Source organism: Lepeophtheirus salmonis, chromosome 1, assembly GCF_016086655.4.
Source record: "Lepeophtheirus salmonis chromosome 1, UVic_Lsal_1.4, whole genome shotgun sequence".
NCBI classification, from domain to species: domain Eukaryota; kingdom Metazoa; phylum Arthropoda; class Copepoda; order Siphonostomatoida; family Caligidae; genus Lepeophtheirus; species Lepeophtheirus salmonis.
Genome location: NC_052131.2, coordinates 49,909,197 through 49,934,237, shown reverse-complemented (window position 1 = coordinate 49,934,237; position 25,041 = coordinate 49,909,197). Strand labels below are relative to the sequence as shown.

At 33.1% G+C, this 25,041-nt stretch overlaps 1 protein-coding gene across 6 annotated transcripts in view; it reads left to right on the top strand.

The window, feature by feature from the left end:
* LOC121131956 (band 7 protein AGAP004871) overlaps positions 1 to 25,041 on the top strand; it is a 129,910-nt gene that overhangs the window by 40,044 nt on the left and 64,825 nt on the right. For 2 of the 6 annotated variants that reach the window (XM_040727366.2, XM_071894081.1), the window contains exon 2: positions 18,641 to 18,722. The exons of 2 other annotated variants lie outside the window; for them this stretch is intronic. In XM_040727366.2, coding sequence (XP_040583300.1) covers positions 18,692 to 18,722 — 31 coding nt within the window. In that variant the 5' untranslated portion in view covers positions 18,641 to 18,691. Of the gene's footprint in view, positions 1 to 14,241; positions 14,359 to 18,640; positions 18,723 to 25,041 lie in introns of those variants that run through there. 2 more of the 6 variants (XM_071894082.1, XM_040727365.2) reach the window with 2 other exon arrangements.

Sequence of the window (25,041 nt, the reverse complement as noted above, 5' to 3'; positions counted from 1 at the left end):
TTTCGATCCCATATATCAGACATCGTTTAGTTGTTGTTCCTGCAATAAACGTTATATTTATTTATCATCCCTCGATCTGGTGGAACCCCAGTCTTCCGTCGCATCCACTTTGAGAAATTCTGCTATGGAGTGCATAAGCCAAGTCTTTTGAGTTTGCATGGACTTTTGGCTGTTATCTCCCAATCTTCTTTAGATAACAACTAAGTTATTTTGGTCGTTTTTTGTTAAAAGGGTTGAGATAAAGATCGCATCGTGCAAGGTAAACCTTTTACCAAATATCTAGATTTTTTTTTTTAATATGAAAAGAACATAGGGTAAAATGCGATGGTTTCTTTTTTAATATAATAACAAAACATATTTACTTTTTTCTACCTTTCTATATCCTCAATTCGAAAAAAAATCCTTACGCAAATGGACTTTATACCTTAGACTTTCTAATTTCATCTCAACAAAAAGATCAAAAAAATATATGTGTTTAACTCTAATGCCAAAAGAAATTTGACTTCATATTCTCTGCCAAATTATGTTGATAATTAATTTTGAAACTTTTTTTTTCATTCCTCTTTTAATAATAACTCCTTTCTACTTCCTCCTATTTCTTATACTCCTCCTGCCCCTCTACTGATTTTTTTCCTCCTGTTATTGATAGTATTAGTTACATAACTTTCATCAACACCTTAAGAAAGCCAATCAATTAGGAATCAATCAGAATTCACTCCATATAAATAAGTATTTGATCACTTGCTGATTTTGTAAGTTTACCAACTGATAAAAAATATACATGAAATTGAGGTTTGCATCCCAGGAATGCCACTCCTTGACCTTAATGTTCATCCTTTGAAGCCTCTGCTTGTTTCTATATCTGTCTGTTTTGGATCATTTGCGTGCTGAAAGACACATTATACATATGAGCCATTTTCGGTGTCCTACCCCAAAATTGTCAAAGACATGACCAATTACATGGCCACATTTCAGTGACCTTCTCTAAGAAAAGGAGGACATATCCCCAGATTTGGCGGAGTATAGACCTCCATCCTCCCTTCAATGCAGTGAAGACGTCCCATTTCCTTAGCAGAAAAGTAGCGTTTACCATTTTCATGTAGAAAAACCAATTATACGACACATTGTAAGTGTCCTGCTGTATGAAAAGGAGGCTGTTACTCAAGATCTGGCTGAGTATAACCCTACATCCTCCCTTCAATGCGGAGAAGTCCTCCTTTTCCCCTAGCAGAGGAACAGGTCTTAGCCTTTTCATGCTCGAAGATCAATTACAAGGCACAGTTTCAGCGCCCTGCTCTAAGACAAGGAGGCTGTTGCCCAAAATTTCCTCAAGAAAGGACCTCCATCCTTCTTTCAATCTGTTAAAGTCAACATTTTTTGCCTTTGTAGAGGAACAACCTTTAGTTTGTTTCTGATAGAAGACCAATTACACGACACATTGTCAGCGGACCTGCCCTGCAGGAAGAAGGTTGCCTCCCAATATTTCCAGAATACATGGCTCTGTTCATCCTCACTTCGATGTGGTGGGGCCGTTTTTTTTATAAGAGGAACAGTCAAATGCTTATTTTTCGACTCTATACGTAGCAAAGGGCTTTCTTAAATTTACTTAATCTTTAATCCTATTTACTTCCTTCATTATTAGACGTGGAGGTCAATTGATTAACAAATAAAATAATGTTTAAACTATAAAAAAAACTTTTCCTTCATACTTTTTTTCATAAATATTATATAATCTTGTAACTTAATACAACAACAATCTTGAACAAAATCAGAAAAAAAAAATATATTTTATATCATATTTGTAAATAATGTACATGAATACATTTTGATCAATAATAAGCTTTGTATGGACATTTCTGGAATGAGTTGAGATTTCCAAGAATGTACAATATATCATAAAGCCTTTATTTCATTGATATTAATATATTTGGCTCCTATATGGCCCTTTTTAAATATAATATATCCATTTCTAATTAATTCGTTTTGTTGATTAAGTCTTGTTACTTTTATTAAATCCTTCAAAGGATTAATCAGAATAATTTATCGAAAGCTATTGACGATGGTTTGTTGAATGCAATCCACACTCAATTTTGAGAAAAATAATTATAACTTGCTTTTGTGTTGATGGGTCACATATCTTAAAAAAAACACATTTTCTATTTATTAAGGAGTAGTGGTAGTACGTAGCATTATCAATAGTTATCGAACAGACAAACTTTGCTTAAAAAATATAAAAGATATCAACCCACAAAATCCTCTGTATTAATGGCCGTTTTTTTTCTTACGGTTATTTTATATGTACAAAGCCATTATCTAAACAAATACATATAACACACATCCATAAAAATAATTGAAACCAAAATAAATACGAGCAATCAAGAGTCCGGGTTAGAAATCCTACAGCTTCTGAGGATTGACTTTAGTATCTTTTTATGTTGGAGGTATACCAATGTATAGAATTTCACTTCTTTTGTCACCCGGATCTAGGACGTGTCATCTGCATTGGGAAATTTCAAGGGAAGGTTGGTAAGCCTAGCAGCGGATACTACAAAAATTGCTCCAAGTTCCTAAGGGTATATTGGCTCATAAGTTGTAAGCATTCCAGCAATTAATGCCTTACAGTTTAATAGAACACAATCAATTGCTTTAGAATCCCATAAGTATAGATCTTTGATTAAATTCAAAGGTCCCTTTTCCCGACCCTTGATGGCGACGAATCTTTACAGAATGTTGACAGCCCTACCATCCATAAAGGTATGCGATATATTAGTAAAAATTTTACTACAATCTTTGAATGATAGAGATCTGAATTTGGAGGGTCAATTTCTACCATCCGATATATACATAAGGGAAAATCAAATTATTTTACTCCATTTGTCTCGAAGTCCTAAGAAATATAAATAGTATTAACAAATAGAATAGATTGAGCTTCGTCTGTTGGTTAAATCAAAGCCATTTTAAGATGCCGGGGTCTAGGAACAATAAAATATTTTCTTACTCTTTTTAAAGGGTAGTAAAAACGATCATTGCAAAAGGGGATTTGTGCCTCTATGTCAAAAAAAATCCTAGGCTTCTTCCTCTAAATTCTTGGGAGTGCTAAGTTTCCTAAAGAAGACAGGCTCCTTAACCTTATGACCGTTTTTCATGAGAACCCTTAAACGTAGTTACTCGATACATAGATGTTCTCTCCTCAAGAATAAAAGAATAATATTAACAGCTACAAAAAAAAATCCTGAGTCATGGAATTATTTAGTCTCTAGAGTGCTACCTGGCTAAGCCTTAGCTACACATGCTCAATGCAAAACCCCTGTATAACTAACAGCTATATTGTTATTTCTTATACCAAATAAATATATATATGATATACATAAGGGAAAAATATATATGAAAATACACCGAGTATACACGCTCAATACTATATGAAAACGCTTGCAAGATTGTATTAATTTGACCATCATCTGTACAGGTTACGACCAAAAAATGAGATGAATAATTTTAAAAGAAGGATTTACAGTACTTGGGATGAGAATCATGCAATAATTGAATATTCCCTAGATGATCCATATATTAATATTGCATTTCTTTTTAAAATTTTGATAGAAAGGACAAAAATACCAGTCTTCTGTGGCGCATAATAAAGATCAAATGCCCACAGTTTTACTACTCATAAATTCAAATAACCTGATAATTTGAAAAGCTCAAAATGAAATAAAAGTGTCCATGAATAGTTAGTAATGAAAATGACGCAAGTTGAAAATTGTAATTAAATAACGGATTTGAAGACGGAGAAATTGAAACTTGTACAATTTCCTTGTACAAGTTGTAACTCGTACAGACAGCGCAGCACATCTTGTACACAAGAACACTTTTGTTATTCGTTATACATAAAATATATATATATATGATATACATCAGGGATCACTAAATACAGTGCACAATATATACACTCTCAATGCTACATGCAAACCCCTTATTCTTATTTCTTGGATCCAGAATGATTTTTTTCCCCTTCAAATATACATGTAGACAAACTTTTTTTAATCAATATATATGACTGGGCTCCAAATTCCCTTCAAAGAATTGTCTATTATTCTAAAAAACAAAAAGAATTCTGCTTTAGGCAAATTCTAAAAACAGATACACCCCAAATAATATCAAATGTTGCCTAATTATTGTATTTTTCTTTTAATCCTAATATGCCTGACCTCAGGTCTATTTCTTGAGTGTTACGTATTTAGAAAAAATAGTTGGAATTGATATTTATGTACCGCACGTAGTTTGAAAAGTTATTCTCATGGAGTGTATAAATTTTTGCTCCATTTTAAATGAATATATGGGGTATTCATTTTTTGTTATAAATTTTAAAATAAACTTTCTAGCGCTGTATATTTTTAAAACTTTGTAATCTTTAAGCTTTGGAATTTGATTTGTTTTAAACGGTGTTTTTCATTATTTAAAGTAATTGTGATTGAGTAGTTGCTTATATTATTAATAATAGTTATAGACAATTTTATATAATTTTTAGTTTATTTAAATTTTTTTGTCTCATATTCAAAAGTTTTGTCACATTTGTTCAAATATAAACGGAGTCATGTGATTCTAAATGGAAATTATTTAAAAAAATCATTTAAGAATGAAACAAAAAATAAATCAATGAAAGATAATTTTTATTTGATAAAATTATTTTTCCATCAAAGGTAGGCCGAATTTTTAGTATTGACAGGTTAGGGATTTAAAATTCGGAAAAGTTTAGACCTGAATATCTTGGCAACCCTGATATCTTTGTTGATGAAAGTAATCATCAGATCATTTGTTGTCATGCTAGAATTTTAAATTTGGACAGCTTTTCTAAATCGAGTAATTGAAACCGAATTTATTGAGAAAAAATCAAAGAATTTAATACCTTTATTTTTTGGGCAAAGAAAATGTGCCCTTCTAGCTTGCCAGATATGAACTTCTTGGAGAGAGTCCAATAAAAGGGGAAGTAAAACTGTTGACTCATTTCGGGCTTCCATCCTTGAGGTAGGTGCGAACATGGGCAAGGAGTTGCTGATCAAGGTCTGTACCAAGTTCAGGGCCAGGTTGAAGCTGAATATGGTTGGTTTGAGTGGTTGACTTCACTATGGGCCACTACATGTAAGATCAAAGGATAGCTGAATTACTCCAATTATATTTTGAAAAAAAATTTCAATATACCGAGTGGTCCATTAAATCTGAACACTTTGAATAATAAACTTCAAGAAGATATTATTTACTTATTGTTTTCTTTTACTCATTTGGGTCAAGTCCCCCCTCCAACCATTTTGCCGTAGACAATGGTGCTGGAGACGCTCAACTGCATGGAGTGCGTGAATGGAAATTCCTCGATCACGTTCAAGTGTCATTTTCTCTACTAGTATGTAGCTGATTTGTTTCATTTTGTAACTAATTGTTTATGATTTCATATATCGGAATATGAATTAATTTCATTCACTCAATTCTTATTAATTATTGAAGTAGTAAGTGTTCAGATTTCAATGGACCACCCCATACTTTATCCTAAAATTATCTGGATTTAAAATCCTCATCCTGTATTTTCTAAACCTACAACGATCCCATCTACATTACAAATTAATTGAGAAGTGAAAAGTGTCGAGGACTGCTATCTAAAAAGTGACGATATCCCGTTAATATCTTACGGATCTGTTTTTTGGTGATATCATTTGAAAAATGTGAAGGAAATACATATTGTGACTAGAATTACAGAAGCTCCACATATTTTAATATTTTTGACTCCGAGTAAAATACTTAAAAATTTAGAGAAATCTAGCTTGCCAACACAAAGCCAAGATAGAATGATTTTTTTAAAACTGTGTGTGGATTACATTTGTATTCTTCGATACATTATTGTCTATGTCTTTTATCTATTTTTTTTTCTAACTCATTGGCTGTGGTCCAAATTGTATTTAAAATATTCAAAATTGATTGTTACAATTAAAGAATGTGAAAATAACATTCTTTTTTAAAGGGGCATATTGGGGCTAATATACAGGGTCAACGCGATATTTTTGGCACATTTCAAAAAATTTACAAAACAATGCTTAAAATCTTTAATGCTTGATTAAATCAAACGATTCAAAAGCTATTTGAAAGTTGTGGCTTCTGGCTTCGAATTCTACTCAAAATAGGCACCCTCAGTGGCGATGACCTAGTCGCAGTACAATCGGGGTTTGTTAGAGGCCAGTTGTTGGGACTGGTTTAGTACCCTGGAAGTTTTTGGACAGCCACATCTGGGACTTGTGGGCTAAAAAAGAAGAGAAAAGACAAATAGCCTGCAGGCACCTTTCATCATGTGACAGTCCTTAAAGCCGATGCAAATCATCATAACCACGTTTATTCTTTTCCACTAGATGGACGGTTTAATGTTGTTGGATTCCATTGTTGTTAGCACCACGTGTTCTCAACTAATGACCTAATATTTTGGAAAAAGGATACTCTAATTTACTGCTTCTCAACGGTCATTATGTGGAATAAGTGTCAAAAAACCTGCGTTGACCCTGAAAGCTTAAAAAAATCAAATAAAGCTTCTAAGCTATAGATACAGCCCTCCTGCCCATCCTCTGTGGACGCCACTGACTTTCTTTATAAAAAAATAAAACTTTTGTCAAATATGAAATTTGTTTTATTCTGTTTTGGAAAAAGGAAATTATATTGTCGCACACTGTAGGAATAAAACTGTATCAAATATATGTAGACTGTATTATGGAATCCATTTATTGCTATAATCTAATCAACTATTGTATTGTAGGGATATGTTCCTATAACTATGTTATATGGAACAGGAAGTTGACTAAAAGAAGATTAATCAAGTGAATAATTGAATAAGTAAATAACTATGTAATTATCTGATGTACCATAAACATATCTGTTACTTGGTGTAATTTTTTCTTTTCCTCCACTTTGGTACTTTTTGAGGAGGGGAAAAGGCTCTTGAAGGAGAGGATTTTAAATCTAGAACAAGTTTATACCTCAATATCTTGGCAATCCTGTGATCCATGTATATAAATGTGTGTTCATCAGATTCAACCCGCAAAACTGTATTAAAAAATACAAAATCCTTGAGATATCCTCCGAATACGCACATCGTACAGCCATTATTGTATGCCTACGTACCGGGTGTACGCCCAAATGGATTATTAAGTTACGAAACTGCTCAAATCAACTATATACGATATTCACAAGGCTTTCAAGGAGACTGAATGTTATGGAACACCTACAAGGAAGACTCGGGATCGTTCTGAGAGCAAATAAACGTACTCCAGAATTTTGAAGGGGCTGCAGGATATGATTTATAGCGACCCCTGCATCTCCATGAAGAACCTGGCTGGTAGGATAAACGTAGGACCCACACACCATCAGGAACGCCGTCAATAGGGACTAGAAGTGAAAAAGCTACGTCTTAAAGGTCAGACAGATACAGCCGGAGCCTATGAAGGTCAAGTGAGTTGAGCAAAGTTCGAATCTTCTAATCTATTTGAACCATGGAGCAGCTAGAAGAATTCGATTCTTCTCTTGTGAGAAGATCTTTTGTGCTAGATGCCAAGGTCAGCAAGAAAAATGGCAGGTAGATTGCATACGATCCGTAGGATATCTCAATCATAGGAAGGACTTAGTTTCCATCTGCACTCCATGCCCTCCTCGTTGTTTCTGGCGAGGGTAATGTTATGAACCCACCACTTCTTTTGCCAAGGGGCAAAGCATGTCCAAGGACGCTTACCTGGATGTACTGAGGGACGTCTGCAAACCCTGGATGAACTTGGTGTTTGCTGGAAGGTAATTTTTCAACATTTGATGAAAGAAACGTAGAATAAATGTGAATTTATTCACTACCAAGAAGAGAAAAGTACATAAAATAAAGTTGGTTTTGTGGATAACGAGGCATTTTTATTAAATAAGCTAATTGATCCTAAAATAAAGATTGAATATTACAACCACAAAAACTACTTAATGGCATTGCTTTCGTATACAATTTATATATTCTTATATACAAAGCTGGTATAGCAACTTTATTTTATTGGGAAAAATCGGAGAAATCCCTTTTTTCGGCTATTTTTTCAATAAAGGATAATTTATTAATAAGTAAGGCCCCCATTTAATATATATAATAAATGCAAATGTCTATGTGTGTGTGTGAGTCTTGGAATCACAGCCAAACCAATTGATAGTTTTTCCTAAAATTGTTCATGCTGGTTTTTAAGGCAAAATAAATTGTTCTGGTTAGCATTTTTTTGGACATGAAGGCCTTAAAAAAGTAATTTTTTTAATATGATTTTTTTAACTAACAAACGACTATTTACATGAAACAAAAAAAATACAGTAAAATTCTATGAATGATTCTTCCTAGACGTTGGTATGTATCTTTGCACACTTTTTTAAAAGGAGATTGTAAGGTTTAGAAAAGAGAGAGAGAAAAAAAAGAGAGCGTAAAACAAATGATTCTTGACAATAACATGAAAAATTAACGAACGAGACTTCAATTGTAATATTTTATTAATTTATTAATGTCCCAGGCAAACTTACTCAATCACTTTATAAAGGTGGATGCAAAGATTCCTACCAACGTCAACATACAGCGAGATTTATTTTTGAAAAATTATGGTATTTATTTTTTGATTTAGATATGGCGGAATAATAATTAATTTTAATTGCTCATTGCCCTAGGCAATGCGAGGCAAACGTACATTGAGTATGAATTAAAGTCAAAAATATTTTGTGCAGTGAAGTTTACAAAATAAAAAAGTAACGTCGTCCTCTGTGGAGTCATAAAATTCTAAGCCTCTCTCTGAGACAGGGAGCAGACGTTGACTCAAGAAATGGTTCAATCATTAGTAAAGATTTGATTATTTTGTTCATCTCGATTTTCACTTCAGCGACACTGAGTTCCTGGGACTGGAATATACATATTTAGGTGGGTTCTAGGACTGACAAAATCAATCAGGACCCCACAGAGAAAATTGCAGTCTATATAGCTTTTTACACCGATCCAATAATACCAAAAAGTAGGACTGAAGTTTATTAGACCACAGTCCTCGGTCCTACATAAGAGCCCATACAAAACTTCATATAACTAGATAAATTACAGGCCTTGGAGCCGGATTTGAAGAAACTGGGATCAATATATGTAATCTTGTATTATTTCAAAAAGATACGAGACCCAAACTAGCTGTTGGTTACTCGAATTTTTATGGATCATGTATATCTCTATTTATCTTGACTATTGCTTGGAGCCACACATGCATAAACAGTCGCATCGTGTGGTTATTCCAGGTGGTATTACCTCACTAACACAAAAATATATACTGTATTTGATTGTAAGCTATCAATTAGTGTTCTTGATATTATTAGTTGTGTAGATCTTAAAGTAAATAAAAGCACTATGGTCTAACTTTTATTCCGATTATGGTATGAATTGAATTATTAATCCCTCAAAAAGGTATCTGCTTTATGTAAAATCACATTGGTATTTCCTTCTTCACCCCATCATATGTTGGTAAGAAGAAGAAGGTACTTAAAATATTCTTGTCACAACAGTTGGAAATAAATTAGTTCTGATTGAGCTCTGAACAATTATCAACTGTTATTGCATAATAGTTCCATAGTTGGAATAATTATCTAACTAAAGATGCAAAACCAACCCGACTTTGAGAAAATGTGGATCCGTCATATCATTAATTATAATATAGTTTTACGACGTGACCTTGAAAAAAAGGCAGAAACGACCCCTATATATCTTTCCATTCTATTTTCATTTTTATTTTGTTTCCCCTCTTTTCTTGGATATTTATCCACCCACGGCATACTTTTTCTTCAGAAGGATGTCCTCAACAAAGGACAAAGTGACAAATCATATTATACAGGGTGTTCCAGATAAATAGGGAAACTCTTTAAAGACTTATAACGAAGAAGCTAATTTTTATTAATTCAGAGCTATATTAAATGACATTCAATTATTCAAAATGAGATCCTCCTTTTTTGATAGTCTCGGCCACACGGATTAAGAAGCATTGGCAGGCCAACTGGTCCTCAAGCAGATCCAAATTTGCTATTGTACGCGTTATGGATTTGCACGTTTAACTAACATTCCCTGGATTTGTAATAAGAAGAAATAATACCTTCCATTAAGACAATACACCCTAATAAGGTTAAAAAAAGTGCAGGATGTCTTGGCGACAAAATGTCCTTAATTATGGACCCCGGATTTTTGACCTGAAAATAGCTTGACCTTAACCCATACGATTTCTATCTCTGGGGGAGGATCGAACATGAGGTTTGTGTAAGTATCATTTGTCTGTGGAGGCCCTGAATAAGCCCATTACCCGTGACCGAGGTTATCAAGAAAGGTACATCTCATTATTAGTGATGGGGCTGTTATTAAGAATTGGAGAATCGAGTATCTTTTCGGGAATTGGCATCGGAACAATAGTGTTTAATTTGCAATTCCGATTCTTCTTTATTGTTATTGATTACTAGTATTTACACCCCCCCCCAAATTAAGGAATTTTTGCTTTTACAGGAAAATTTAATATTTAATTTTTTGTTTTAATGTTCCATTTTTGTTTTAATGTTCTTTTAATTTTTTTTGCAAAAATTTTAATATTGAAAATTTAATTTTAAATTTTTTTCCAAACAATTTTTTTTTTGAGAACAGTTGATAATTTTTGAAATTTTTTCCAACAAATATTTTTATTTGTTACCAGCTATTGATTTTGGCAATTTTTCTCCAAAAAATTAAATTTTTTGTGAAAAACAGTGAATTTAAATTAATTTTTTTGTTAATAGCAAAGAATATTATACTTTTTTCAATTAAAAAAATTTAATTTTTGTAAACAGTTGTGGATTTTTGTTATTTTTTTCCAATAAATTTAATTTATCGTCAATAGTCAGTGATTTTTGAAAACAGTTTATATATAAAATTAGATATTTGAACTTTTTTTTTTCCAAAAATTAAATTTTTAATTATTTCTAAAGAAAAAAATCCAAAAACTATTATTTATCTGGACCATCCTGTACAATCAAGCTACGGTCCATCATCATCATAAATAAGGAGCAACAAGGCTGTTGTAGCTAACATTCATTCATCGATATGTACATATGAATAGAACATAAACTATTTATGTACATTAGGGTGTGTTCTTTTACGTGACTGGGGATTTCATTCCCGAGTAGTTCCATTATATGTATATAAACAATTTTATACCCAATGAATGTTATCCTATTGACCATTACTGCCCAGACGTAAATAATATCCTTCATTGTATTCTTTTATTCATTATTTTTAACTTTGAATTGTTCCAAAATACTAAGCATGGGTTAAGAGGTCATCTGCTCAAAAGATCACTTTTTTATTTCGGTTGCCTGACCGCTTATTTTGTGAGAATGACTAATCCTTTTCCCATTATCGTAAAAACAAGATTACTCTACTTAATTTTTTTTTAGAAGTAACTATTTATTAGGTATTACTGATGATTAATTATTATTTTTATAGTAAAAAAGTTGAAATATTAGGTATTGTTTGCGCTCTTGAGGCATAAAGATGAAATTAACAAAATATTTAGTGAAAATACAAAATATCATTTGTAGAACCTACAAATTTTATTTTTTAATATGAACAAAACTAGAACCATTTGATACTTATTATAAGCAAAGAATACAAGTCAAGTTTCCCGAGAAATAATCAAATTTCTGACCCTAAATGGCAGGGGCGTTGATACCTTTCATCATTTTGGGGAGACATATCCCCAAAAATTATCAACACCGTTATATGATTGCTTATAATATAAATTTAGGTTATATATATTTTTTAGTGGGGGATTGAGCTTTGGGCAATGGACCCCACTACTAATTGGCGCTGATAAAAAAATATTTAATAAATTCACAAACTATCATATTAATGGTGCTTGGTAATTTTACCATAAACTATTTTGTATTAGGACATTTTGCATTAAAGCCATTTTGTCTACTGGATATTTCGCCTTAATATATGAATAAATGATATTTATACGTTTTTATTGTTCATTTATGGTTCAAATGGATGTTCCCAGGGGTTTTTTAAAATCAAAATATGTAATGTGTATTACTATAAAACGCATTAAATGGTTTTTTCTAGTGAAAAAATAGTGAAGTCATGTCCCTAAATTTTATTGCATACAGCAACAAAATCTCTCTATGTATTTAATTCGAAACAGGGGCAAAGTAGATGGTTAAATTATTTTAATAAATAAAACAAAAATAAATAAATACGGCAACAATTTGAATAGAGGAATTGGTAATCACTTCTCCGTTAGAAAATAAAAGATTTATAGATTGACGAACAAGCATAGAAGGAAGCAAGAGTATTATTCCAACAGAAAACAAACATTGACAATAATCAACATAGCATATCTTGATTTAAAAATTCAAAGGTGATATCAATTTCAACCCAAAATGAACAATAACCACGTATAAATCTCATTTATTTATATATCAAGGCGAAATATCCTTGAGGCATAACTTCCTAAGACAAAATGCCTCGAGGCAAAATAGTTTAAGGCCAAATTACCGGGCACACATATAAATAAAGCAAAGTCTCTTTGTCTGTTTGAGGATTCCTTTTTGAGTGTATACTTAATATCTTAAATTTTCCTAATTACTTCATGATAAAGAAAAAAAGTAGCAACGAGCGTGTGTAGCTAAGGCTCAGTCCGTCATAATAAAAAAGAAAATAAATGGAGAGTTCATATATATGTATATATATATATTAATAAAACAAAGTTGATTAAATGATGCCAAAAATGCTTTATTTTCTTCATTAATAATCTTTTTCATAGCATTAATAACCAATAAACAAAATGTTTGTCCTGTTAATTCGTGCTTTTTCAGACTCACTAGCTTTCTCAAAGTATTTTGATTACCCCGACAAGATCCTGGAATTTGACGTCGTCATTTCCTGCTTTAACTGGGAGATCAAGTATTAATCTACCAAACTAACGATCCGAAAGGTTAGAAATATTCGCTTTATTGTAGAACATTTGTAGCTGAATGAAGACGATATTTGCAGATTCCCACTTAAGTGGCTGCGTTTGTATATTACGCGCATTTTTCACTAAAAGTCACACATTTAGGAGAATAGACAAAAAATGAAAGAACATAACATAAGGGCCTTTGATGCCCCCCCCGCCCATTAATTTCTGGCATTCTGATTTTCCATCCACCCTAATGTATATATAAAGCAAGAAATCAACATCTGTTTACTCAAAGTAATAATAACTTTTATTGTTTTTGTTTTTTCCCCCTATTATGGATGTTTTTCTTCTTCTGCCTCTCTTTGTTTCTTTCGACTCCATTGTGCCAACCACTCAACTCTCCTTTTGGCTCATGACAGAAGCCAGAAGGACTTGATGATTGATTCCATACAAATTCTTGTTTGTTTGTTTCCTTTTGAATCTGGGAAGCATGTGTTGTGTAATTACAAGTTGTGACTTTGTACAAGTTGCAATTTATTTGTCTTAAAATGTAAGATGGTTCAATTGAATCACATATAGCTAAAATGTTATCATTTTTAACCTTTTGGTTTATTCAAATTAGTTATACCCCACATGTTCATACGTGTAAAAGAAAGTTTTGTTATTGATGGAGATGTACGACGTACTTTGAAATTTGTTTTATTAAAAAAAAGATATTGTCTATTGACAAAATGGCCGAATTGAAAGCAAAATGAAAACTCATGGTTGAGATGTTCTCTAGCAGGAAAATTTCCATGGATATCAGGAAGAGTTCGGTAATAAGCGTGGATTGCATTTTTTTAGTTATATCTTCTGGGTAGTGGCATACCTAGTGATGTAAATTGTGTTTATTTTTTAGCAGGCCCGCTCTATTTGGAATTTTCTTTTTCTCTCCTGCTGTCTTTATTATTTAATTTCTTTATTTACAACACTTACTTAAATTCCAAACCTGATTGAGTATTTGCGTGTGCTCAAAAGACGGAGAGTAACCTAAATAAATTATCGTAGATTTATAATTATTAGTCTTTATTGGACTCAGAGTATAATTGGGGATCAACTACACAACCTCCATAAATTCACCTTTTTTTTATAAATATTCCTTTAATTGTTTCAATGGAATTGCACTGATTAAGTCTAAGTAAACTAAATAGTATTACTTTTACTCTATCTAAATTATAACTCTTTTGGTGAAATCCATAACCAAAAAGTATATTTTTTTCTCTAGGAATCACCTAGGTGCTAACATACATACATTGAATTCAAGAGAATAACTTCTCCCGAGCGCGTAGTCTATGAGCTATAGCGATTCCATTTTCACCTTGTCAACAGAATATACAAGGTAATATCAGTATGGTTATATTAAATATCGAAAGTTCTATGAATTTTCTCTGATACGATGCAGATATTGAATATTTTGCCGAATGTACCAACCCATGTCTAACCAAAATCCAACAATGATATTAACACCTTTCCCTTTATGGAACAGCAACATATTAGATCATCATTCTTGACATTTTCCTTTTAAAAAGAAGGGAAAATCTTATTAAAAGTCCCCCCCTTCTCCCTCTTATGTCAGGTATTCTTTAATTAATTCATTATTTTTTTGTATAGAGGATGATATAATTAACCTAGTGATTACCTCACTAATCATTTGTTTTCCTTAACATCTCATTTATCTTTTCCCCTTGTTTTCCCCTTCTCATCATAATAAATAATGATTCTTCTCAAAATATAATTCCTCTTTTGTTTTAAAAGAGAAAGCATTAATCAATACTGATTTATTTTGGATGCGTTTTGCTATTTCTATGTTATTGAGAAGATTATTATTCTTTGGGTAGTAAGGAAATTAGACAACCGTTTAAAGGGCGGGATGCATCATAAGGGTCATATGTACAAAGTTTCACTCACGTCATAATTGAATAAAACGTAATCTTGCGGGGTATTACTACGTAAAATGGAGCAATATCCAATTAAAAATTCATTAAACTCCATCTCATTCAAAGACGTAACACTTGTATTGAATTCTACTTGAGGCCAATGATACACTATGATATTTGAATAAAATAAAACCGATATGTACGGAAAACTCATATGCAGTCCCAGATTCGTTGTAGGCCTGAAACGGTCTGTGAAGGACTCTGACTAACATTCTTCCCAAAAAGCGCCTTTTTAGGCGGTGAACAGTCTTCGGAGACATTAATACTTACCTAATGATGAAGTCATACCGCCTTTACAAATGACATATCCCTACAGACAAAATGAAGGCCACACGGGCTACACACTGAAGAAAATTGCTGAATGATTTGAAATCCAATGGCAACCAAATCATTTTTTATTCGTACAACATCCTCAACGACCACAGAGAGACCTAATGTCCCCTTTAAGCTTTTAATAAGGAAATAATTTAGTCAAGTGCAACAAAGCGCAAATTGAACAATTCTAATGCGAATCCACTTCCAATATATAGTTTAATATCTATATTATAACTGAACATCCGCTGTCTTCAATTTCGAGATAGAAAGAGAAAATATGACATGCAGGCCAAATATTCGATCAAGAATAGAGTCTCAACACTAGCATACTAATATTAGTTCATGTGTAATGGTAGGTATATATATCATTTATAACCGACCCCTTATCAAATAAATAATCTCTCATATGCTATTATTAGAATGTTTATAATAATATTCTCTAATATAGGCCATATATATATATATAAATACGTAGTGATAATGAAAATAATAATCCTAATAAAAACTGTCAAAAAATTGCCCTAAATACTTTATAATTTATTTTTGTTTTACGGACTATCGACTTGTTTTATCTCAAAGAAACTTTTGCTTCATTATTTTATACAATGATAAGGAAATTAAGATAAAGGGAAATCGTCAATCAATCCCTTCTTTTAATTTCACATAATACGGGGTCGTGCACTACAATTAAAGCAAACTTTGATCTCATCATTAAGAAGCTGGAGACCTCCTGCAACATCACCCAAAAAGTCCAAGACAGTTATCATTGAAAGAAAGGGACTCTACTTTCAAAGCAGGGCTGAAGAGTTCTATCTAATCTAATCCAGGGGTATGTGCTAGCTAAAAAGCGCTTCGTGCATAGCTCCATCATGAGCAAGGCCGTCAAAAGTATGGGTTTTGTCACATACAAAAGGCTACTTCTTGATATTGACCACCATGGAGATAAGTTTGGAGATGTGCAGAAAGGTTTTCAAACGCTAGAAGTCGATGTCAATGACAAGTTCTTCTGAGATGAGACAATTTTTACTGTTGATCGATCCCGCAATCAACAGAATGACCGTTGGTTTACCAAACAGAAAGCAGACGTCCCAGTTACCTTCTGAACAAAAAATATGGACTCCATCATGGTCTTTGGCATCGGTAGCAGCAAGGGCGATACCCTGATCCACTTCTTCAACCGGGGGAAGAGAGTGTGTTGAGAATCCCTGGATGGCCAAGAAGACATACATTAGGAAGGCCTTATTTGTTCAAAAGGATTCTGCATCTGCTCACAAGCTCAAGAAAGTACAAACTTGTCTGAATGACAATCTGCCAGTCTTTAGGGACCCCCAGACGTAGCCATCCAACTCCCCTGACCTGACTTTTATGTCTAAAACTCAAAATTTTTGGACCTAAAGTCTATCACTACTTAAAAAACATTAGTAAGACATTTTGTTATAATGTACAAACAAATTATCTGAAAAATTTGCTCCTTTGTATATTGTATATGGGATCTGTAGTCTTAATCCTTAACACGTGACAATGAGAATCATTCAGGAGCTTCAAAAGATATTGAAATAAAAATACTTAATTAGCGAGTGATATTGGGAAAAAGGCAATAAGACAAAAATTAATTCATTAATTATAAATAACAATCATAGATATGTGTTGCTTTTTTCTTCTTGTTTTGTGTCCTTGAACAAAATGTTTAATATTTTCAGGGGCGTCAGAAGGATTATATATTTATTGTTGTTGTTGTTTTTTTCAGGGGGAAGGGGGCTTGGATTTTGGAATTTTTTATGAAAAATTTCAAAAATCTATAGCATTTCTCAAAAATTAAATTTTTTGAAAGATTAATTTAAAATTTCACAGCTTTTTATAACAAAACGTTTCAAAAATTATATTTCATATATTTAATTTTTTTGAAAAATTTTCAAAAACCTATCGCTATTCTCAAACAATTAATTTTTTGAAAAAAAAAAATCAAAAATCCACTGCTTTAATGGAAAATCCTTTCAAAAATCAAATGTTTCAAAAATTTTAAATTTTTTAAAAATATTCAAAAATCCACAGCTTTTTATGGAAAAAGATTTCAAACATTTAATTTTTTTGAAAAAAATTTCAAAAATCCACATCTTCTTTTTTGGAAAAATATTCTTAAAATTCAATTTCAAATATTAAATTTTTTGCAGAAAAAAAAAAAAATTATAGCGTTTTCAAAAATTAAATTTTTGAAAAAAATTTAAAATCCACAGCTTTTGATGTAAAAACCTTTAAAAATCTAAAGTTCTCAAAAATTTAATTTTTTGAAAAAATATTCAAAAATCCACATCTTTTTGTAGAAAAATATTCCAAAAATTAAATTTCAAATATTTAAATTTTGGCGGAAGAAAAAAACTACAGCATTTCTCAAAAAATTAAGTTTAAAAAAAAAATTAAATTTTTTGAAAAAAAATCAAAAATCCACTGCTTTTTATGGAAAAACCTTTAAAAAATTTAAAGTTCTCAAAAACTTAAATGATTTGAAAAAATATTCAAAAATCCACTGCTTTTTTGAAAAATATTCCAAAAATTTAATTTCAAATATTTGAACTTTTCGAAAAAGATAATCAAATATTAATTTTACTAGGGGACTACAGTCGCTCTAGCCCACCCTCTGCGGACGCCCCTGATTATACCATGTACAAGTTGCACCTTGTTTAAACAATTGTACAAGTTACAACCATAAAATTATTTTAAATGAAGAATTAAGTGTAGGATTCGTAAAGAGAGGATAATGCTATAACTGAATATTCTTTAAATGGTCATTTTAAATTATAAATACATCTATTTCATCATATAAATGAAATTTTTTATAAAAAAATGCAATAACAATCGTAAATTAATTTCAATGATGAATCATTATTCGTGACCCTACTCCTTCTCGACAGTTCGTTTGAGTCAAGGAAACGTAACTTTATTCAATAAAAAGGAACAATAGTTTAATAATATTAAACTATGAACTATATCAATATTTTTTTTAACTTTATTGTGACCTTATTTCGACTTGATTTCTGATATTTTTTCTACTCTAAACTTAATTTTTTTTTTGATCCCAGTAAGTAACTTTATGTTAAAGAAACACATGCAATAGTATTGAATATTAATATTAAATTGGGAATTTGGTAAACTTTTAATATTTATTTGACGTTATACATGATCTGTTTTCGACATTATTCATGACCTTTTTTCTACAATAAAGTTAAAATTTTGATCGAGAAAGCCCACTTTATGAGCAAGAAAGTAACTGATGGTATTCAATATTAATATTTATGTCAATGTTCATTATTTATTTAACCTTATTTGTGACCTTTTTATGGCTTTATCTATGTCCTTTTTTCTACTTAAAAGTTTGTTTTGACCGATACAAGGAGGCAAGTTGACATCATATGGGGATGAAAGATGCATGGTACTCCACTTCTTCCACCCAAAGGTAGGATATAATTGCATGTATATTTAATATTAGTATTGAGTAATTTTTTTGTTTCTTTCGACTAGCGGCGATAAACAAAGTCTATAAAAGTTATTTTATATAATATAAAAATTATCGTTCTTAATAATATTGTTGCATTTATAACACAGATCAGCATCCCTTCCTTGGCGAAAGCAAAAATGTATTTTGTTCGAAAGAATACAGGTGTGCGCGTCTAAAACTGAACACACCTTTAAATTTTACGCCATGCACATATTCGTGATTTTAATGAGTTGAAACCGGTTTATACTTTGAGGCAAGGGTCTTGACTAGTTATAAACAAAACTCCAGCAAAATCTAAATAGCAAAAGCCGATAATATGGAGAGACGTCGAGTCGCAATTTTGGAACTTTCCGGCCGTGGAAAAACTCCCACTGAAATTGCCAAGGTTCTGAACTGCAGCCGCACCACCATTTACAGCGTGGTAGCCAAAGGGACTCCTGAGACGACCACAAGATCTAAGTCAAGGCCTTGAAGGTCGGACGATATGGTTGCTGCCGTGAAAAAGTATGTCGAGGACAAGAGAGGCAAGGTCACTGTCAGCGGCCTCTCCAGGGAGTTCAAGTCAGCAGAAGGACCATGGACCGCCTACTTAAGAAAAATCTTGGCCTTAAGGTCTACAAGCGAACCCCTCGTCAAGCCCTCAAGTCTGTAGACAAGGAAAAACGCCTTGCAAGGTTGAAGATTCTTCTCAACAAACTTAAGAAAAAGGTCTCACTCGCCAGATTGTTCGCCGCTTGACTTTGGAGTGTTAGGGCGTTTAAAGGGGATGCTGTTGGGAGTCCAATACAAGTCCAAGGACCAGCTGAAGTATGCCCTCAAGAATGCCTTTGCCAACCTCGACCAGAGCTTAATCGCCAAGTCATGCAGCCGGTCCACGCTGGAGTTGATAGTGGAGAACATGGGCGGCCATATTAAATAGACATGTGTCTAAGACTTTCATCTTTCATGTTAAATAAATTAATTGGTCGACCACTTTAAAAATTACAGAATTATTTAACTATTTTTAAAAATTTCAGAGTGTTCAGTTTTAGACGCGCACACATGTAATAGATCTGTAATAGAAGCTATTCTTAAAATTGTCAATCTTTGGTTTTGGTAGGTAGATGGTGCTTTGAGTGGAGAGTCCTGTTTTGTGGAACAGATAGCCTTTATTGAGTATCCAGGTTGGGAGATATAGGTTAATCTTTTTGCTTAAAATTCGGTGTAGTGTAATCATATCTTTAATTGCACGTTTATGAGATAAAAGTGATGAGGGGTAAGTCTTTTGATTTTGCATTTGTATTTCTCTGTTATCTCTCAATGAAGGGAAAAAAACAACACAAACCTGGCTTGCACCTTTTCTAAGGAATCGATCAAGTAGTTTCTTGAAGGATTAGATCTCAGATCCGTACATTAAAATCGGGAGGACATAAAGTTTATATAGTTTTAGGATAAACAAAGGGTAACGAGTTTTGAAGCTTCTTTTAATAATTCCCAGGTTTCGATGGACCTCCTTTATAATGTATTGAATATGCTTCTTATATTTCAAATCACGAGAGATGTAGATTCCTAAGTCCATGTAATAATTTACCACCTTAAGACTTGGGTGGATGAACTCTTTTTGGAGAAGGAAGCAAGACACATTTATTTATTAATATTTATAGGCATTCTCCAAGTTACACTCTAGCTAATAAATTTACTATAGACATCGTCGACAGAGTTTAAATCAGAACATTTGATTTTCGTATCATCCGCGTATAAGAATGTATCTTGTGAAAAATTATCAACAAAGTCGTTAATGTAAATGTCAAAGAGCGTGGGCTCCAGTACACTTCCTAGTTGAACAGTTGAAGTAACGTCACTAGGCTCAGAAACAGTGGAATTGATCACTACACTCTGTATCCTATTCGTCAGCCAGGAACTAAGCCACTGTAACAACCGACTCTCAACACTGATGCCGGACAATATTTACCTTAGTTATATAACTAGAGTTGACAGTTTAGTTATGAAAAACTAGGTTTATAAATTAGAAAAGGGAAATTGATTGTTGCGTTTGTTCTTTCTTCCAATTTTTTTCTTTTTCAGGGCGTCGTGGTGTTCAATTCTCCCTCTGAAGTAAGCATTCTGGCTTATTTTTGGTGTAAATTAAATAAATATGTATGAATTTAAATATAATTATGATATTTAGCAATGACAGTAAGTATTACACTAATGCTACTACAAATGTAAAAGGTTCTTCTCTTTAAAGTAGTTATAATTCATTTTCTTCCTCCAAAATCATATATCGAGTAGTTTATTAAAATCTGAACACTTTGACTTTTAAACTTCAACAAGATATAATTTATTAATTAACAATAGAATTTCAACAAAATTAATGTGATAAATAGATGTGTGTCTGAGCTCTTTAATCATTAATGTAGCCGTCCATAGCGGCAATAACGACTTCCAGGGGGTGGGGGTTAGCCCTAGTACCAGCTGAAGATGGAGTCCTCTGTCATGGCGTTCCTGTGATGGCTGACAGTGGCTTAGAGGGACTCAGTATTTGGATGACAGACACTTCAGGCCAACCCCTCGATATGTATCCAAAATTTGGGGTCAAAGGGTTGGCATCAAGCCTGTAGAAAGAGTTTAAAAGAGTCTTGCAACGAAAGAGATGGGTTTCATTCATTGGTTGTGTTAAAAGCGCCCTCTTCACCCCCGTATGGCTCTTTCCACCCACTTTTTCCATAAATTCCCGGATAGTCTGGAATGAAACTTCGAGATCTCTTCTATGGGCCCTCTTGGACTTGAGGCATTGGGCTGAGCTGTTTTCTTTAACTCCTCTGTGCCCAGTTTGGCCTCTTCGACAGACCCTTTCTTCCTCTCCAACGTTTCAGACTTTCTGATGGCGTAGACGGTTGTCTCGGAGACGTTCAACTACATGAAATCTCCAAAGGGAAATTTGTAGATCATGTGCAAGTGTCATTTTCTCAAGTTATACAGGGTTCGGAAAGAAAATGTGGACTTTTAATAAATGCTAATTATGTAATTAAAATAGAGAGGTTTTTTGATTTTTTTCCTGCATATTCTGAATCTCCTGTTCTTTTTGCATAAGTAAACAATAATAATCATTTCTTAAATCTTTCATCATGAGTGAGCAAGAAGCAAAAAGGCTGAGGAAATCAGAACTTCTGCATGCCAAAATTGAAGTGGAAGAGATTATGGACATTGTGAAGTGCTCCAGGAGCCTCATTTTCAAGGTGGACAAAATGAAAAAAAGATGGAAAAGACCTCTCATTTTAAGAAAGAAGGAAGTGGGGGACACTACATCAAAGGATATTCTGTTGGACCTGAAGAAGAAGAGAAGAAGATCAAGGATGACCCCACAAAATCCATGAATCTTCTCTCTAACGAGTTTGACGTGGACACGGGGACAATCAGGAGGACTGTGAAGGAGGACTTGGGGTTGTCCTCTGCTACCTGTTGACGGACACTCTGAAGGAAAGGAGACTGCAGAGGTGTAAGAAAGTTCGTACGAGGAATCAAGGCAAATTTTTCCATAGTAAAAATTTTCTCTGACGAGATGATTTTCACCGTGGATCAGGTCTACAACTGTCGTAACGACCGTTTTCTTGGGAAGAGGAGGTCAAGGGGGTGTTCTGTACAAAACATGCGGCTCAAATAACGGTCCCGGGTACCATGGCGTCCGACGGCAAGAAGATGCCTCCTTTATTTTTTAAGGCTGGGGAGAAAATCGGCCAGGAGGCCTACTACAAGGTGCTGAGGTTCACCAAACTTCCATGGTCCAAGGCCACCTACCCAGAGGACAACTATGTGTGGACCCATGATGGTACGCCCTCACACACATCGACCAAATGCCAGAAGTTCTGCTCCCACAACATGACTGATTTTCGGCCCAAGGACATTTGGCCATCATCTTCGCCATATTTGAACCCGTTAGACTTTGCTTTGTGGGGCACTTTGGAGAGTGAGACTAATCGGACATCTCACCCGAACGTGGACTCCCTAAAAACCGCCATTGTGTAGGAATGGAACAACTTGTCCGAGAAGTTCATCATCAACTCCTGCAAGGCTTTCCACCGCCGTGTGGAGGCTGTAATTTTTGCTGAGGGTGACCATATTGAGTGAACATGTTCACAAAAGTCGTGTCTCAAAGTTTTGTTAAAAAAAGTTCATAAAATTATTGACATTTTTCTCAAATCAGTCATTCAGTCCTCGTTTTGCTTCCAATCCCTGTACATAATCTATATAGGCTAAATGTGATTTGATTCGTAACTAATAGTTTCTGCTTTAATATATCGAAATATAAATTAATTTCCACCACTCAACCTTAATTAATTATTGAATTAGTAAGTGTACAAATTTCAATAGACCACCCCGTAACAGGCATCTGATATTAACAAGGTTCTTAATTCAGGTGTACCATATGTCTTTCATTCGCCTTATCATAGCGAACTTCTATTCCTTACAAAAATTTCAACTTCATTTATTACAGAATAATTAAAAAAAGGAAAAAAACCAGTAATGACGTAACGTGGGATCGATTTTACCTTCTTTAAGGACCGACAAGTGGAACTAGTCAGGGGTCCTTTGTTCTAAATCAACACTGACATGATACTAATCGCAACTCCACATGAGAAATTAAAGCAATATTTTTAAAAAAATGATTCCCCGGGAAATGTGAAAAACTAAGTTTTGTAAAATATGGTGAGTGGCTTACAAAAACCAGAAATACTAAATAACTCCTTTTTTTTTCTTTTGTTTTTTTGTTCTTGTTTTTATTATTATTTCGAGTCACATATAAAAGTAAAATAAATGTTAATATATATGTTCCTTTTCAACTTCAGGAGTAAATGTCAAAGAATGACAGATGAGGTGGGGGTAAAGGTATTTAGAGAGGCAGTAAGGTGTAGTAAGGCTCTACTTAGGAACTCTTCAATCATATCAGTAGTAAGAAAGAGGAATAAACATTACAGGTACAGGGAAAAAATGAATGAATTCTTCATAAAAGTTGTCAAAATACTTACCATTATTTTCTTTTAACTTCTGTAACTCTTTGTCGATATGATTAAAAAAACCTAAAAATAAATGGTAACCCTTACAATTTTAAAAATGTAAAAAAAAGCCAGAGACAGTTTAAAGAGGAAAGATAATAAGACAAATTGACCTTTTTTCTAAATAAAAAGATAAATGAAATATGGCAACATTAAAAAAAAACAAAAAACATCTTTAGAAGATTTTACCTTTCCTAAGAACAAAACATTAGTTTTTGGCACAGGCCCCACTCACGCTAAAATCCGCCCTGAGAAAAGCAACGTAGCTGTCATGACTAAATCCTGTGTGTTTTTTAGCTGGCCCGTTATTTTGGAATTGTTAATCTGAAGCATCAATTTTATTTTTCATTATTATTTAATTTCTTCTGAGTAGTGAACTTCCTTTCCTAAATAGCTTCAATTATATTCAATACCTGATTGACAATTCGTGTATGCTCAGAAAAGACGGAGAGCTTCCCTACAGATTTGTCGCTGAGTAATAATTATACGTCCTTGTTGGACTCAGAGAAGATTGACAGTGGATTAATCCTTGCAAATGACTTGTTTATTTGCTTTTCTTTCTCCTCCATTGTCACAGCTGATTGTGGCTGATTTCCTCCAGAACATTCTTCCAATTGTAAGGGGCACCGTGTTGATTTTTGGGGGGTTTTTTACATGCCCATTATAGACACAATTTTCATCACTAATCATTACCACAGAGGAAAATAATACTATCCTCTGGTATGATAGAAAAACAACATGGTAACCCTGACAATTTGAAGAATGTTTGGAACGAGAGCAGCTTAATTTAGCTTATACATTGTATGAGTTTGCCCGTACGTCATATTTTCTCTTCCTGTCTCGAAATTGGAGACGCAGACAGTGGAAAGGTGCAATTCAATTGTTTTATCCTTTTAGTAATAAGAATATAGCATGCAGAACGATGAAAGAAGATAGTAAGTCTCATTATGTAGAGGAGACTGAGTTTATCTTTTATAGATTATTTCGAGGGAGGGGGCTCGAAGTATTTTTTCATGTATCCACCATGAATAAAGATAACATCAATTTTTTTTTTTTTTGCCTTCAGTTATACTTTAAAGGATGCAAGGGAATTAAATGTCATATAAAATATATCGATAAAGATCCCTCAAGTTAAATGGGAATAGAGAACACAAATCTGGGGATTTACAACTTCTGTACAAGGTGTTTCATAAAACAGTTATACATCAATGATTCGTGGTGAATATAAGAAAAAGTTTTAGTGG